Source organism: Saccopteryx bilineata, chromosome 1 (assembly GCF_036850765.1).
Source record: "Saccopteryx bilineata isolate mSacBil1 chromosome 1, mSacBil1_pri_phased_curated, whole genome shotgun sequence".
Lineage (NCBI taxonomy): Eukaryota > Metazoa > Chordata > Mammalia > Chiroptera > Emballonuridae > Saccopteryx > Saccopteryx bilineata.
Window position 1 is genome coordinate 406,411,394 of NC_089490.1, and position 16,335 is coordinate 406,427,728.

General features: G+C 63.0%; 1 protein-coding gene across 1 annotated transcript in view; it reads right to left on the minus strand.

Moving 5' to 3' along the window:
• LSP1 (lymphocyte specific protein 1) overlaps positions 1-16,108 on the minus strand; it is a 38,650-nt gene extending 22,542 nt beyond the window's left edge. Inside the window, exon 1 of the mRNA XM_066252367.1 lies at positions 15,919-16,108. Coding sequence (XP_066108464.1) covers positions 15,919-15,986 — 68 coding nt within the window. The 5' untranslated portion in view covers positions 15,987-16,108. The remainder of the gene's footprint in view (positions 1-15,918) is intronic.
• Positions 16,109-16,335: the final 227 nt, after the last annotated feature.

Genomic DNA, 16,335 nt, shown 5'->3' on the forward strand with positions numbered 1-16,335 from the left:
CCCTCCGCCCTGCACACTGCGCACACAGGTCCTTCCGTTCCCCTCCGCGTCACTGACCACAGTGCTGCAGGGGCCTGGGCCAAGTGCCACGCAGCCCCGAGACCTTCCCGGTGCCCCGCCCTCAGCACTCGGCATCCTCCGCATCAGACAGTCGCCCCTGCCCCCTCCGACGCCCACACGCCGCCTCGCTCGGCCCCCCCCCCGCCTCCCCCCTCCCCCCCCCCGCCCCGGGACCGGACCAGGGGGGCTGACCACACGGCACCCCAACTGACCAGCAGCCCCGGCCACCTCTCCAAGCCCAGCCCAGCCTCCGAGGGGAGCCGGGCGCTGCGAGCTGGGCTGGGGCCGCCTGGCTCAGCTCTCGGGCGCTCGCTCACGAGGCCGGGCTCTGGCACGCTCCCTGACACACGACTGGTGGCTGGCACCGGCTGGAGCCTCTCCATGCCTCTCTCCTCTCCTCCCGCCCGGGGGCCCGGACCCACCGCCCACCCTGCCGTCATTGCCGAGATGGGTCTCGTGTCCCGTCCAGCCCCGGGGCTCCCCGCAGCGAGCCAAACCTGGCTGCCCACCTGGTCGGGAGCCACAGCCGGGCCTCCGACCGCCTGTCCGTCTGCTCTGGCTCTGCCCTCCCCAGGGATCCCGTGCCCCCCCCCCCCCAGTGCATGGAGCAGCCAGACCCTCGGCCCGAAGCCTCGGTGCCAAGCCTGACCCCGGAGCCCTGGACGCCCCAGCCCCTCACCCTGGCTCCCCGGTGCCTTGACGGGTCATTCCGAGGTGGGGGTCGGGAGGGGGAAGAAGGTACAACACAGAGATCTGGGGTTTTGCCACCAGACGAGCCCTAATTCAACCTCCACTGTGTCCCCTGCGGTCTGTGCCCCCTCTCGTTCTGCGGAGCCCTGCTGCCCCCTCCTCACCCCGAGCGGCGGGCAAACCTCAAACCTCCCTGGGCCTCAGCCTCCTCAGGGCGCACCCAGGGTCACAGAGCTGGCACCAGCGGACCCACGAGACTCCCGTGCGCCCCGGGTGTCCTGCTGACCGAGGTCAGGTGGACGTACCCTGGTCCTCTGCCCCTGAGGCCCCGGGCCAGGGGGTCCCTCAGCTGGAACAGGCCCATTTAAAGGGCAGAGTGACCCCTCCGCCACCCGCACACGGCTCCTCATGGCTGTGCTCCCGTCAGCCCACGGCAGACGAGGAAGTGGAGGCTCACTTGGCGGTGGCGGGGGGGTGGGTGCGGCTCACCGGAGCGCTTGCGGCCCGAGGATGGCGCAGCCAGGGCTCAGGACCCACGGCCACTGAGAGCAGGCGTGGGACAGCAGACAGTGACAAGGACAGGTCTCTCCACTTGGGGTCTAGTCCAGGTGTAGAGAGTCCATGATCGGCCCCTCCCCCGGCCACTTGCTTTGCCCCTGGCCCTCTCTCTGCCCCACCGGCCTTCTGTGGCCCCCACCTTCCCCGAGAGGCAGGAGCGGGCACTCGATGGTGCTGCCCACTGCCTGGGCTCGCCACTGCCCCGCCTGCCCCTCCGGTCTACCCTCCACCGCGTGGGGACCACGTGGGGGGACTGAGCGGCCCCCACAGCCCCCACAGACCCCGGGCACCTCACCTCCTGCCTCGTCCACTCCTTCTCTCTGTCTCTGTGGCTTCCCCTTGGCCTCTCCCTCTTGACCACAGTCCTGTCCCCATCCTGTCCCTGCTCGCTCCAGCCTGGGGGGGCTGCCCTGTCCCCACCCTTCCTACCTCTGGGCCACGGGCGTCCCCTGCCCAGTCCCCTCCTCCCTTCTCCCACCACCCGCACAGGTTCCGGCAGAGCCCACGGGACGCAGGGCGCCCGCCCTGGCTGCACCCCCTGACCTCCCCTGCCCGCTGCGGGCAGCGGCCGGCCCCTGTGCTGTGCTCGCCCTTTCTGGGGAGCCCCGGAGCCTGACCCCACTCGGTGCCCGGGGCCCCGCACCTTTCTTCCCGCCCGGCCGTGGGCTGCCGGGGGGCTTCTCGCCCCTAAACGCCCTCTCGCAGCCCGATGCCCACCTGCCCCGTGGACACCTGTGTGGGCCGAGCCCTGGGCACCAACCTGAGCTGAGCCGCTCGGCGTGTGATGAGGAGCTCCCGGGGGGTCGAGTCCCTCCAGCCACCCCTGGGGGCCGGCAGCCAGGGGTGCCCTCTCGGCCCGCTGGCCGGGGTCTGGGGGTCAGCCCCCAGGTGCCTGGGGCGCCCTGGCCGCCGCTCCCTCACCACTCGGCCCCGCTCTTGTTCCCAAGCTGGAGCTGGAGCCCGGCCTGAACCTCAGCGCTCTGGGCTCCTGCCCTGACACCCTGCCCAGGGGGCTGGGCCACTTGGTCCCTGTACCCCCCGCTGCCGGCCCGCCCGGGCTCCCGGGCAGCACCGGCGCTGGCCGGTGGACCACCCTGGCCCGAGGCAGTGCCGCCCACCAGACTCTCGGCCCTGCCAGGGCGGGGGGCCATCCCACCCCTAGATCTGGGCCTTGGGTGGGCCTGAGGCAGCCACACCCCTTTGGACACTGTGGTTTGGAGGCCTGGCTTCCCCCAGCCCCTTTGGGCAAGCCCGGCATGCTCCGGCCCCAACCCTTGCCCGGCTGGCCACATAGGGTCCCCAGAGGCCTCCTGGGCATGGCTGCCCCGAGTGGAAAAGCCGGCACAGAGATGGCGTGGTGTCTGCAGTGGACGGGTGACTAGAGCAATGCCAGAACCCCCCCACCCACCCACCAGGGTCCTTCAGCCTCCAGAGCCCCCCCACTCTGGGGACCGAGCCTGAATACCGTAAGGGCAACAGCAGGGTGACCTCGCCTGGCTGCCTGCTCTGGGCCAGCCCAGCCCCAGCCTCACAGAGCCAGGCACCCAGGACACAGAGCCAGGCACCCAGGACCATGAGGACAACAGCAGGGTGACCTCACCTGGCTGCCTGCTCTGGGCCAGCCCAGCCCCAGCCTCACAGAGCCAGGGACCCAGGACACAGAGCCAGGCACCCAGGACCATGAGGACAACAGCAGGGTGACCTCGCCTGGCTGCCTGCTCTGGGCCAGCCCAGCCCCAGCCTCACAGAGCCAGGCACCCAGGACACAGAGCCAGGCACCCAGGACCATGAGGACAACAGCAGGGTGACCTCGCCTGGCTGCCTGCTCTGGGCCAGCCCAGCCCCCGCCTCACAGAGCCAGGCACCCAGGACACAGAGACAGGTACCCAGGACTATAAGGACGAGCCAGGCAGCTCAGGTGACTTCTGAAAACCGGTGGGCTTGGGGTCCCCTGCCTCCCTCTCATCATCCGTAACCCTGGCCTGGGCCTTGGGTGGGCCCGAGGGGAGCCTGGTGGCAGGACCGGGCAGGGGAAGGTGTGGAGCTTGGCACCGGGCACTTGCGGACCTGAGGGCCAGCCCTGGGGTCCGGGCCTGGCAGCCCGAAGCTGGCAGTCAGGGAGAAGCCAGACTCCGGACGGCCACACCACTGGCCACACCACTGGCCACAGCCCCAGGAACAAACCCAGTTCAGACGAGAACAATGCCGGGGTGCCTCGCTTATCCCAGAGGGAGGGGGGCTCCCTCTGGCATCCCCCTCCCTGCCCCGTGCCCTGATACGAGTGCCGGGAGAGCCGCAGAGGTCCACCAGAAACGACCGGGGCGACACAGCAGGGGGCTGCCCGCTCCCATGGTGCATGTGGGCAAGGCGGCCCCCTCCCCAGGCCTGGGGGGTGGGGGTGGGAGTTAAGTCTCTCAGAGACGGAGAGATGGGAACCGGGCTGAGGGTGCTTCTCCAGGGTCCGCTTGGCGGGCCTCACACATCCCCAAGGGTCACCAGGTCAGGAGCCCAGGAGGGTCTGGGGTCAGTGCCTGCCCGTGAGCACCCCCCTGTCCAGCTTGGAGGGTTTGCTCCGGGTAGCATTTCTGTCTTTCTCTATAAGGGACTCCCCTGCTTCCCCACAAAGGGTGTGCCCAGGGAGGTCAAAGCGGCACTTCCGTTGCCCTGACCCACTGGCCGTCCACCAGCAGGCCCACAGGGTCTTGTGCCCAAGCCTGTCCCCCATCCCGGCAGAGCCAGGGCTGTCCTGTCCTGTCCGCACCCTGCCCGTGCCCCCAGCATGCCCCTTGCTCACCCGGGGCAGCAGCAGCCTGGGGCTGGGTCTGGGGACAGAGCCTCAGCTGGGCGGACACTTGTGGCCCAGGTCCCCCTGTGATGAGGAGCATGGGCCCAGCCAGGTTCAGGGGTTCTTCCTCTCTTTTCTCAGGGGGCCTCAGTTTCCCTATTCGTTAAGTGGCCTTGGTTAGGCCCCCCCGGGGACCGGACCCCAGCACGCCTCAGTCCCAAGTTCACAGAGTTCCCTGAAGGGTTACCGTGGTGACTCTTGGGGGGACACAGATCTGGGGAAGGACTCGTGGGGTGCCCCCTCAGGAACAGGCAGAGGGGGCTGCCGGGGAGCACGCCCTGTCACAGGTCCGGCCTGCGTGGTAGGTCTCAGGCCGTGCCGGCGTGAAGCCGGGGAGAAGCCATTACTCCGTGTCTTCAGAGACCTTGCACAGCGGGTCCCTCCTCCCTGCCAGAGTCGGGCCTTGGGTGGACCTGGGGATGCCAAAAGATGCCCACCCGAGAGCTTGCCCAGCATGCTCCACGCCCTCCAAGGAGGCCTGGGAGTCAGCTCACGGCCTGGCAGACGAGGGATAGTCCTCTCAGCTTGGGAGAAACCAAGGCAGACTGCATGGAAGAGGCAGCATTTCAGCTAGGCCTTAGGTACCTGGAAGGGTTGAGGAGGAGGAAGGGCATTGCAGGCGGCTCAGAGGGAAGTAGTGGTTGGGCCCTGGTGTGGAGCCGTGGCTCTCAGCCCGCCTACAGCCCAGCTCTGCAGACAGAGCTTTGGCCCATTGCCTCTGCCCTCTCGCTACGGCTCTGTGAGGCCGGTGCCCCCACACTGCGACTTTACAGAGGGAGAAACTGAGGCCCAACGAGCCTCAAGGAGGCAGGGGCCAGCGTGTTGGCCTGGAGATGCTTTGAGCGCTCCCCACGCAGGGCGGGTGTGCTGGGGGCGGTGGCTGCCCGGGCTGCGGAGTCCAGTGCCATCACCTGTAAAGTAGGGGTGTCTGGATGGGTCCCCACAGCCTGTGGGACCACAGGTGAGGCCTCCTCAGGAGCTGTGCTGGGGATACGCTCTTCATCCTGGGAGCACTGAGCTGGGGCAGAGACCCCGGGCCTCAGGGTGCACGCAGAGCGGCGGCCGCCGGAGGCCCAGGGGTGCCGCTGAGAGAGGGCGCGCACCTGCACACACCTGCTTACAGCCCTACCGGCTGGGCGCCTCCCTCACCCGGCCCACAGCACAGGGCGGCTGCCGCAGGGCTGGGCTGGGCTCCTGGGAAGGTCTGGGGGGGAGCCCCCTGCCCGGGGCCGGCCTGGCACAGCAGCCTCGGCCCGGGCTTGGCGGGCGCCCATCGTCCGCGGGCGGTGCGGGCGGGCGCGGACATCCTGCCCTGCCCTCCGTGCCCCGGCCTGGGACACAGAGGGACGGCACCTACCTCAGGAGGCTCTCCAGGCCCTGTCTGCTAGAATTCCTCCTCAGGAGCGCCAGGCTGCTCGTGCTGCTGGTGGCCACCGGCCTGGCCGGCGACCTGGCCTGACCCCGGCCCTGGGGACGCCGCGGCTCCTTCTTCAAAGGCTCTGCTCGGGCCTGTCTGCTGCCCTCCCTCCTGCTCCTCCTCCTGCCTCTTGGACCCTCTCCCCCCTTCTCTTCCTTTTCTCCCTTCTTTCCCTTCCTCCCTTTCCACTCCTTCACACCCTCTGTCCCTGTCCCTCCATCTCCCGTGGTGGCCACTCCTCTGTCTGGTCTGGTCTGGTCTCTCGGGCCCCGATGCCCCCTGTCCTGTCTCCTCTGTCTGACTGCTGGTCTATCCTGGGCTTTCCGGCCCCTGGTGTGTGTGTGGTGGTGGTGGGGGGGGGGTCTCCTGGGCCGACTCCCTGTGGGCTGTCCTCCATGCCCCCTTTGTCCTGTCTCTGGGCCCCCTCCTCCTGCAAGGGGAGCAGCTGCTTCTCTTTTGTTCCCCCCAGTCCCCTCCTCGTCTCCTCCACCTACACAGCCCCCTCCTTCCCCGACTAGTAAAAACGTCAGAGAGAAGTCCTCCCCAGCACAGCAGCCGGGGCCCAGTGGGACCTGGTGGCCTGCGAGGGGCAGAGCCTGGCTCCCTCACCTCCTCTCTGTCCCTCTCTGCCCCCCCTGCCAGCTGCTCCCTGCCTCACCCCCTCACTCTTCTCATCACCCCCCCTGCCCCGCCAGCTCCCGGGATGCCTGCTCCCCATGTCTGCCTCTGCATCCCTTCGAACCTCTCTCCTGGCCTGGCCTGGCCTGGCCTGCCCCCTGGCCTTCTGCTCTGCCCTGCATCTGCCCTTTGAGGCCGGCTCCCCTGCCTGCCTCCTCTGCCCTGCACCGCGCCCTTCCCTGCCCGGCCTGGTCCTGGGCCCTCTGTCCCTCTCCTGTCTCAGTCCCTGGTCTCCCTGGTCCCAAACTCAGCCCCTGTCTCCTCTTTTCCCTGTGGTGTCTCTTTGTCCCTATCTTTGTCTCCCTCCCTCCTTCCTTCCCCCTCCCTTCCTCTCCTCCCTCTCTTCCTCCCTCCCTCCTCTCCCTCCCTCCTCTCCCCTCCCTCTGGGTGCTCCATTTTCCTTTGTTTATTCCCAGCCTTTCGGCTCCTTTTATCACCTCAAGGGGGAGGCCGGGCACCCCAGGGATCCTCTCTGCTCCCCAAATGGGGAAGCTGCTGCCCTGACCCAGCCCTCACCCCCCGACTGGCCCTGGCAGGTCAGAGGAGGAAGACGCCAAGAGGTCAACACCAAGGCGGCCTCTCCGGGTTGGTGTCCACACTTCCCGAGAAGTGGCAAGTGGGCACAGGGTCAGTGCGGTGCCCTGGCCAGCCAGCCGTGGCCCCTGGCCCTTTGGCCAAGGCCCCAGAGAAGCAGCCCAGCCCACTGTTTCTCTGGTTGGGCTTAGTCACCGTGACTCACTGGAGGCTAGTGGCCGGACAGGGGCGGGACTGGACTCACTTGAGGGAAGTCACGGAGGGCTAGTCTTCCACTCTGGGGCTGGCCCGCTGGCCGACGCTCGCCACCGCCGCAAGGTGGGCCCCACGGCGCCCGCGTCTCAGACGGGGAGACCCAGGCTCAGACGGGATCCCGAGGTCTCAGAGCCAGGGTGCCTGGCAAAGCCAGAACCACAAGCCAAGTCTGCCAAGGGGTGGCCACCCCAACACTGGCCCAGAGAGGCCGTCTCTGTGCAAAGGGCCTGGCCTGCCCCCTCCAGCCCCGCCACCGCTCTGAGGGGACACGCGAGGACACTCAGGGCAAGGTTTCGATCCCCCCCGGCAAGAGCGGGTGGATGCACGAATGAATCACGCACGGCATGAAGGCAGTGGTGTTGGAAGTGGCCGCCACGGTCGGAAAAATTCCACATGGGCCCATAGCACCGGTCGGCCGGCGGTGACTCAGGTGGTGGCTGGCTGGCGGAAGCTCTGTGGGGGTCAGGAAGTCTGGCTCAGATCCCCCCCCCGTCCCCCCCTCACATGTCAGGCTGGGTCCTGGAGAAGAGCCCAAGTGTCTTCCCTTCCCCCGCACGGTCTAGGAGGAGCCGAGAATGTAGGGAGTGCCGAGGAGACAACTGTGCCCACTGCTGTCCCCAGCGCCCAGCCGGAGCTGCGAGACCTCGGGATTCCGGGGGGATGAGGAGGAGGCAGGGGCGGCGGCCGGGCCGGGAGGGACTCGGGGGACCTGGCGTCCAGGAGGTGCGCCCGGGCTTCCTGTTTGTCCCCACTGCCCATCACCACCCCCTGGCCTCCTGCTCTCGGGCTGGAATCCCCGGCACTGCCAGGAGTGAAATTTGCCAAGGCATATTTTGGTTCGAAAGAAGGAAAAATATTCCCACAGGGGAGAGGGCTGCCTTGGGATTACGGGAACTCCCTGACACGAAGAACTTAAAATAGAATGACACAGATTTCTATCAGAAATGCGGAAGAGCGGGAAGTGGCATGAGTAGGGTCTTTTCTAAACGCAGTGACCAGGACTCACAGTTTTACAGCTAGGGCATGTCTTAAGAGAAACAACGGGCAGAGTATTGCACCTCAGCCCTATTATTTGTCCTTCCATTCATCCATTCATCCTCCTCTCCACTCACTATCCTTTCTCCATCGACCATTCATCCATCTGTCTTCCCACCATCCATCCATCCATCCATCCATCCACTCATCTATCCATCCATCCATCCACTCATCCATCCATCCATCCATCCATACATACATCCTTCCATCCATCCATCCATCCATCCATCCACTCATCCATCCATCCATCCATCCACTCACCCATCCATCCGTTATCCATCCATCATCCATCTATCCACTCACCCACCCATCCATCATCCATCCATCCATCCATTTATCTTCCCATCCATCCATCTAGCATCCATCTATCCATCCATTCATCCTTCCTATCGATATAGCCATCTACTTTTCCACACACTGTTTATCAATCCATTAGTTTCTCAGTATATTTAGCCAATCAATTATCCACATAAACACAATATATCCTTTCCTCAAGCTATTCAATTCACTCAATACATAGAAACCCATGTTCATCCATCTCCCTTTACAATTCTTTATTGAGCAAGGATCCATCCATCTATCCATCCATCCATTCATTTATACATACATGCACACATACTTACAGCCAACCACTTGTCTACATGTCTTAACACATATAAAACACTTAGAAAAAAAAAACCGTTCAGCTAGCCATCCATCAATGTGGAACATAGTAACCACTCAATGTATGTCAGTCACTATTATCGATATGTTCAGCCGCCAATTAGTGCACCCACTTACCTGGCTACCCAGCCAGTGAATTATCTGTTTATTCCCGAATACGTCCCTCTATCCCTTCAAATACTCTTCTGTCTATAGTTTCATTCACCTCTCCAAATATGTTAGTATTTACCCATCCCCTTCCTACATTCGTTCGTGCATCTTATCTGCCCATCCACCTATATGACCACTCGTCTTTGCACCCAGCAAGTAATGCATCCGGTTGTGCATCAACACATACGTGTTTGTCCTGCTACATACGTATCTGTCCACTGTGTTGCCCGTTAAGCCATCCAAATGAGTTAACACTTAAAGCAGTCACTGAAGAGTAAACCTTTAAGTAAATATTCTTTACTATGATTTTCATCCATCCATATTCCCTACGTCCATATTTCATCCAACCAACCTTTTATTTATTCACCCTTCTGTTTATCTTCATATAATTGCCCTTCTATCCACTTAGTTTTCAACAAATTTATTCAGCCCCGTTGTCATTTGGAAGGTGTGAACCAAGTTCCTGTTCTCTCACAAGGCTGACATTTTTGTTGGGGGGGGGGGCGGACACAAAAAAATTTAAGTATTTACCGTGATAAATCGGATGATGGTAAATGCTGTAGGAAAACGTAACTCAGGGCACGAGGATATGGAGTTCTGGGAGGGAGTGATATTTTATATCGAACAGTCAAGGGAAGCCTCACAGGAAGGAATCGGCCTTTCTTTATTTGAAGAGAGATGAGAAAAATGAGAGACCCCTCTATACATCGGTGGGCCAAAGAGAGAGCAGTGAGTGTGTTTGTTCGTCACTGTCTCTTCAGTAGTTTATCTAGTGCAGTGGTCCCCAACCTTTTCTGGGCCACGGACTGGTTTTATGTCAGAAAATATTTTCATGGACCGGCCTTTAGGGTGGGATGGATAAATGTACAAAATAAAATTATGCGACCGGCGTAAAAACTGTAGTATTTTTAAATATAATTGTCGAACTTATGAGACAAGCGTCAAGAGTGAGTCTTAGACGGATGTAACAGAAGGAATCTGGTCATTTTTAAAAAATAAAACATCATTCAGACTTAAATATAAATAAAATGGAAATAATGTAAGTTATTTATTCTTTCTCTACAGACTGGTACCAAATGGCCCACGGATCGGTACCGGTCTGCGGCCTGGGGGTTTGGGACCACTGATCTAGTGTCAGCCATGTGTCCATTTAATCACTATCTGCATACCTTTCTGTTTGTCTATCTCTCTCTATATTTTTCCATCCCTCCATCGAAAAATCTCTTCGTTATTCATATCCATCCATATGTCCAACTCGTCTGATAATCTTCTATTCATCTGTGCAGTCATTTATTTATCTACATTTCATCTATCTACCAACCCACTAAATCATATTTCCATTCCATGTGCCCATCTACTAATCCATCCATTCATTTATCCATCTACCCATCCACCTATTCATCCACTGATTCATTCATCCATTATCCACCCACCCATTCATCTACCCATCCATTCACCCATCTATCCACCCCATTTATCCACCCATTATTATCTACCCATCACCCATCTATCCATTTATACATCTATTCACCCACCCATTCATCTATTCATCCACTCATCCATTCATTCATTTATCCACCTACCCATCCAGTCAACCACCAATCCACCCATCTACCTATCTATCCAACCATCATTTGCCTACCCAGCATCCATCCATCCACTGACCAATCATTCATTCATCCATCTGTCCGTCTATCCATCCATCATCCATCCACTGACCAATCATTCATTCATCCATCCGTCCGTCTATCCATCCATCCATCCATCCATCCATCATCCATCCACTGACCAATCATTCATTCATCCATCTGTCCGTCTATCCATCCATCATCCATCCACTGACCAATCATTCATTCATCCATCCGTCCGTCTATCCATCCATCCATCATCCATCCATCCATCCACTCGCCAATCATTAATCCACCCGTCCATCCATCCATCCATCCATCCATCCATCCACTCATCCGTTTATCCGTCCGTTTGTCCGTCCATCCATCCATCATCCATCATCTATCCAGTTGTTTCTACTTCTTATTCTCCATCCACCTTTTCCTTCATTCCTACTTTTCTCCATCATTGAACCTTGATTTTCCTTTTTTTTCTTTCTTTTGTGACTAAGACATAGTTCATAAGGTTGTGACCCAAGAAGATAAGAGAGCAGACCCTGAGAGTCTAGTGGGCTGAACGCCACAATCGGACCTCGGCAGGGACTGGAGAAGCAGGAATTTGTCCTCCTCTTTAGACATTCTCATCGCCGTCCACCCCCACACCCACTCACAAACCTATGCTCATAGAGCAGTATCCCAGTGAGAGGCACAATGGACAATGAGAGCTCGCGGCTCGCGGGGGCAGTGCGGGAGGGAGGTGGGTCCAGGCCGGGGGCCTCCGTGGTCCCTGTGTGGCCCCAGACAGAGAAATATCTCTGACATACAGAGAAGAAGCCTCCGAGTGGCCGAGCACCCCTCCGACTCGTGTGTGCCTCCGTCTGGCGAAGGCCGAGGCCCAGGGTAGCCGGTGGTGGAGACGGTAGTGACCCCGGGACTTAGGGTGGGGAGGTGACCCTGGGACTTAGGGTGGGGAGGTGACCCTGGGACTTAGGGTGGGGAGCTGACCAGGAGCAGGGCTGGATTCTTAGTGGACCGGCCAGATCTATCTGTCCTGAGTCCTATCTCCTCTTGAGAGGAGGTCTCGAGGGAGGAAGAGGCCGCCTTGGGTCACCTCAGAGGCACAACCAGCAGAAGGGCAGCTAGGTCTCGGAGGAAGGGGCGTGGACCCCTGGCGTGGTGCAGCCGTGCCCCCCTCCGAGCCCCTGCGCAAGCCTAGCCCCTGGGGAGAGGGAGGTGGCTGCCTCCAGCACCATGGCCTCCACGGGGACTGTCACACTCCTCACATCGTCCCCCACAGGAGGGCTTTCCCGGGTGTGCTCGTGGGCATGAGGGTGGGGGTCTTTCCCTCGCCTTGGGCCCCACGGTACCTGGAAGCCGGGGGGACGGGGACCCTCCGGGGCAGGTAGGGGTCGTGTGGTGCAGGTATCAGCGGGGGGGGGTCTGCTGCCCCTGCTCCATGGGGCCCGAGTCCCTCCCACTCCTGTGTGGGGAGGTGGGTGTCTGGGAGGGGGCACCAGGATTCCCAGGAGGACGGACGGCACCCCTCTCTACCCCAGCGACTCTGTGTTTCCCACCTTGGAGGCAGTTAGCAGATGGAGTTTGGACAGAACCGGCCCGGCCCCAGGGGAGGGCCAGGGGCTTTCCTCCCCGCCCCTGTCTGCCTGGGCCTGGCACCACAGGGCTGTGCTGGCCCCCAGCCTGCTCTCTCTCTCGGTGGGTGTTGGGGAGAGGTGGGGGATCCTGACCACACCCCCCTAGACCGCGATGTCCCCTCTGGCTCTCAACTCTCCCTGGTAGACAGGCCCTGACTCTATCTGCCTCTGGAACTTGGGGTTGAGTTTGGGAGCCCCCCTCTGCTGGCTCCCTGATGGCCTTGGTCCCCAGTCTTCAGAAGTCCCTGGAAAAAGCATCTCTGGCCCAGCAGGGCGGGGGCGGGGGGGGGGCTGGGAAGTGGGAGGGGCCAGGCCGAGTGAGGAAGAGGCCGTCACCTCTGGAAAGAACCAGGCTGTTCTGACGGACCAGTCTCATTTCTGCTTTCTGGGCAGGTCCCCAGGATGCCGTCTCGCTGTTCCCCGTTCCAGACGGACGTCAGAAGCGCCCCCTCACCCTCGCGAACACCTTTGGGTGCAGAGCCATCGCGGCACTTCATAGGGTCAGGGAACGTCCACAAGGACAGTCCAGCCACTCCTGGTCCCTCGGAAGCCTTGCCGGGTCCCAGGTACCCTGACCTAGAACCCACAGCGGGTATAGGCTCCCCAAAAAGAGACAGCAGGGAACGAGTGTCAGGGAGCGGTCTCTCCAAACCAGGGCCATGCAGGGCCCGTCCAGGCCCCACTGCTGGACAGCAACCTGGCCCTTTAACTCAGTGTCCCTCCCTGTGAAAGGGGAGGCGTTGGGACCACGTCACGGGGCTCCGCAATGACCACCCCTGTCTGGAGAGATGGGCAAAGCCCAGCACAGGGGGAGGGGGGCACAAGCTCGCAATCTGAATAGCATCTGCACAGATGGGGAAACTGAGGCCTCAGGGGGTGGGATGATTTGCTCAGAAAGTACTGGTTCAGGTAGGAGTCAGTCTCTGATGCCGGATGTGCCCCCACCGCCCCCTCCTGCGGGCACTGGGCGTTCGGGGTTCTGGAGAGTGGAGTGGGGCGGTTGTGCTCAGCCCCGCCCCTGCGAGGAGGACCCCGGGCACCTCTGCCCATTGCCACACATGGGCCCATCGCTCCAGCAGCCTCCACGGGAAACCGAGGCAGGCCAGCGGAGTTGTGCAGGGCAACACGGTGAAGGCGGGGAGGTCTGCCCGCCGGTCCCGAGATCCTCCCGGCACTGCCCCCGAGGGCCGCCGCGCTGTTTCCTGAGGGGGCAGGGGTCGCGAGGGAAGGGCGGGTGGGGCCGCAGTCTGCCCCCCCAGGTGGCAGCGGGTGAGCCCTCCTCTCCCTCTCCTGTGGGGAAGGGTCCAGATGGAGGCGGGAGAAAGCCAGGACCACCAGCAGCCGCCCCAGGAGGGCGTGTCCACCACCCGGGCTGAACTCAGCCTCTACGACCCCTGGGAAATTTCTGGGGACCACAGACACCCCGACCTGTGGGTGAGAGAGGAAGGAGGCCCACCTGTGGATCTGGGGGTCTGGCCCCAGGACTCAGGGCCCCCTTCGTCCAGCTCAGCGGCCCGCTGCCGGGGTGCCCAGCTCCACCCTCCCGCCTGAGTGGCCTTGGCACTGCCCACTGCTCTCGGCTGTGATCTCCTGCTGTACCCGGCTGTGTCTGGATTGGCTGGGGGGGGGCAACGGGATAAGAAGACCACCTAGAGGCCGGGCAGCGCGGAGGGTTCCCAGCTGTGGGGTAGTCTGAGGGCGGAGCCCCATCTTGGGCAGGCTGAGGGGGCCCCCCACTTTCCCAGGGGGGTGTGCAGGGCGATGTCCTGAGACCCCGACAGACCTCGGCTGGTGGGCAGCATGTGGAAATTTGGGGGCGGGTCTCATCTGCTCCATGCCACCCCCGCAGACCCAGCCGACCTCTGGGGGGCGGGGTGGGGGGGTGGGAAAGGGGCTCCTGGTGGGGCTTCCCAGGCCTGTACACACTCTCCTCCTGGGCAGGGGGACTTCTCAGCCCCGCAGGAAAGCCCCCAGTTCCCTAAGTCACCTTGTGAAATGAGAAGCCCTGCGTCTCGGTTTCACTCTGAAAGGTCGGCACCGTGGGGGGGTGGGGGGGAGGGAGGGGAGGGAGAAGGGAGCGAGGCATCCCTGGGGTGCCACCTTCTGAGGGTTGGGGTGCATCGTACGGGTTCTCCAGCCCCAAAGCACACACAGGTGCAGCCCGAGGCCCCAGGGAAGGCACCAGGACGCCCCGAGGTCAGCCATACCGCCTTCCTCCTCCTGCCTGGGCTGCGGCCACCTTGGTCTGTCCTGCACAGCACCCCCCCCCTCCCGGCTTGCACGACAGCTGGAAGGGGGGATGGTCAAGGAGGAGGCCAAGGAAGGAGGCGGGGGGCGCCCAGCCAGGCCGCTCAAGCCGTGCCCTTCTATGGGCATGAGGTGACCAGGGAGCATGAGGAGCTCAGGGTTTGGATGGCGCAGACGGGAGGAGCCACTTCCGAGAGGGACACAGCTGTCCCCAATCACCTGCTTAGTGGCAGAGCGCACACACCCTGAGCCAGACCCCTTCCCGGAGGCCACTGCTCAGCCTCCGGCCACACCCCAAGCCCCCCGCAGACCCCGCCCCAGCCCCGACGTGGGGTCCACAGGCACAAGGCGCCCTCCCCCTCCCTCACGCGTGTTGCGCACACGCCGCACACTCAGGGCGGGCACTCGCCGTCGCCCTCGCCGGTCAGGGCATCGCTGCTGCACCAGGCGCTGCTGCCGCCTCCGGCCTCTGGCGAAAGAGCCGGGGCCAGCGTCCACTCTGCAAGTCAGCCCCGGCTGAGCCGGTGTGGCCCCTGCCCGTGGCTCCCCTCGCCTCCCCTCCTGGGCACAGCTCCGGGCGGGTGAGGCAGCCCTGGGCAGCCCATCGCCATCCTGTGGTTCTACCAGCTCACGCCTCTCCCTCTGTCCTGGACGCTGCCCCTTGCCCCCTGCCCACCTGGGTGGTGGTCTCCATCCCCGGGCGGGGCGGCTCTGCATCCCTGGTCAGACATCCGCCTGCCCCTGGAAACCCCACTTATCTAACCCCAAGTCGGCCCACTCCCATCTCCTCTGGGACTTGTACCCTGGGGGCCGTCGGACCCCCAGGGTGCGGCTCCGTCCGGATGCCCGCCCTCCGCCAGCCCTTCCCCCAGGCCTGGGGCTCCCCCCTCTGCTTCGGCACGGGCCAGGCCCCCCAGCAGCTCTCAGAGCACAGCTGTGTTTCCTGAGCAGGTCTGGGGGCCCGGGGTTTCCCAGCCCAGCTCTGGGGGGGGGGCAGCCACAGTACAGGTGACCCTTTCTGCCAGCAACCCACACGCCAAGCCTCTCTTCGTGTCCCTTCACGATCCACCCCCGTGACCAGCAGCCCTGCCCGACGCTCAGAGTGGGCACCTGCCGGCACCCCAGCCCCCATCACCACAGGGAGGGGCAGCCTCCCTCTCGGGCATCGGGCATCGGGCAGGCCCGGCCCGGGCTCTCTCCGTCCCACCACCACCTCCAGCCCGGGCCCCGGGCTCTCTCTGCCCCACCACCACCTCCAGCCTGCTAGCGTCCGCCCAGCTCGCCCCAGGCCGGGCTCCCTCCCCACTGCCCAGGCCCCATCCTGGGCCCATGCACCATGCAGGGCATCCAGCCCTCCCTGCCCTGGGTCAGCTCTTAGGGGCACTCAGCCCGTCTTCCCAGGGAGGCCCGGCCACAGGGGCACCGAGAGGGCTCGGGCAGAGCCGGGCAGGCGCCCCCGTGGCTCCGTGGGCCTCAGGTCGGTGCTCACGCAGAACGCCCCACGCGCGGCCTCCCGCGGGCCCTTACCCTGTGCCTTCTTCCATCAGGAGCTCTTCCTGCTCCTCACGTTCCGGGTGGCTGGGAGCCTCCGCCATTGGCCTGGTGTTGGGCGGCCCCCGACTCCCGCTCTGCGTGTGTGTGTGTGTCCCCGGCAGTCCGGGTTCTGGGTGCTTCCTGGGGCGGCGGCCCCGAGCCCCCACCCCCAGCCCGGTTTCACTTCCCCCTTCTGCTACAGGTTGAGGTTTGGGCTGAGGTTGGGGTGTTGTTTTCTTGATCTGTAGCTAGAGGAGGAGAGAGGAGAAAGCCAGCCACCAGGAAGCGTTGAGCAAGTCGCCACGGCCTGGACGACAGGCCATATAAAGGCAGAGGGGGTGGCGCGAGGACTGGGACACCCTCCCTGTGGTCCAGAGTCCCAGGGTCTGCACGGGAGCTCCCCACATTCTC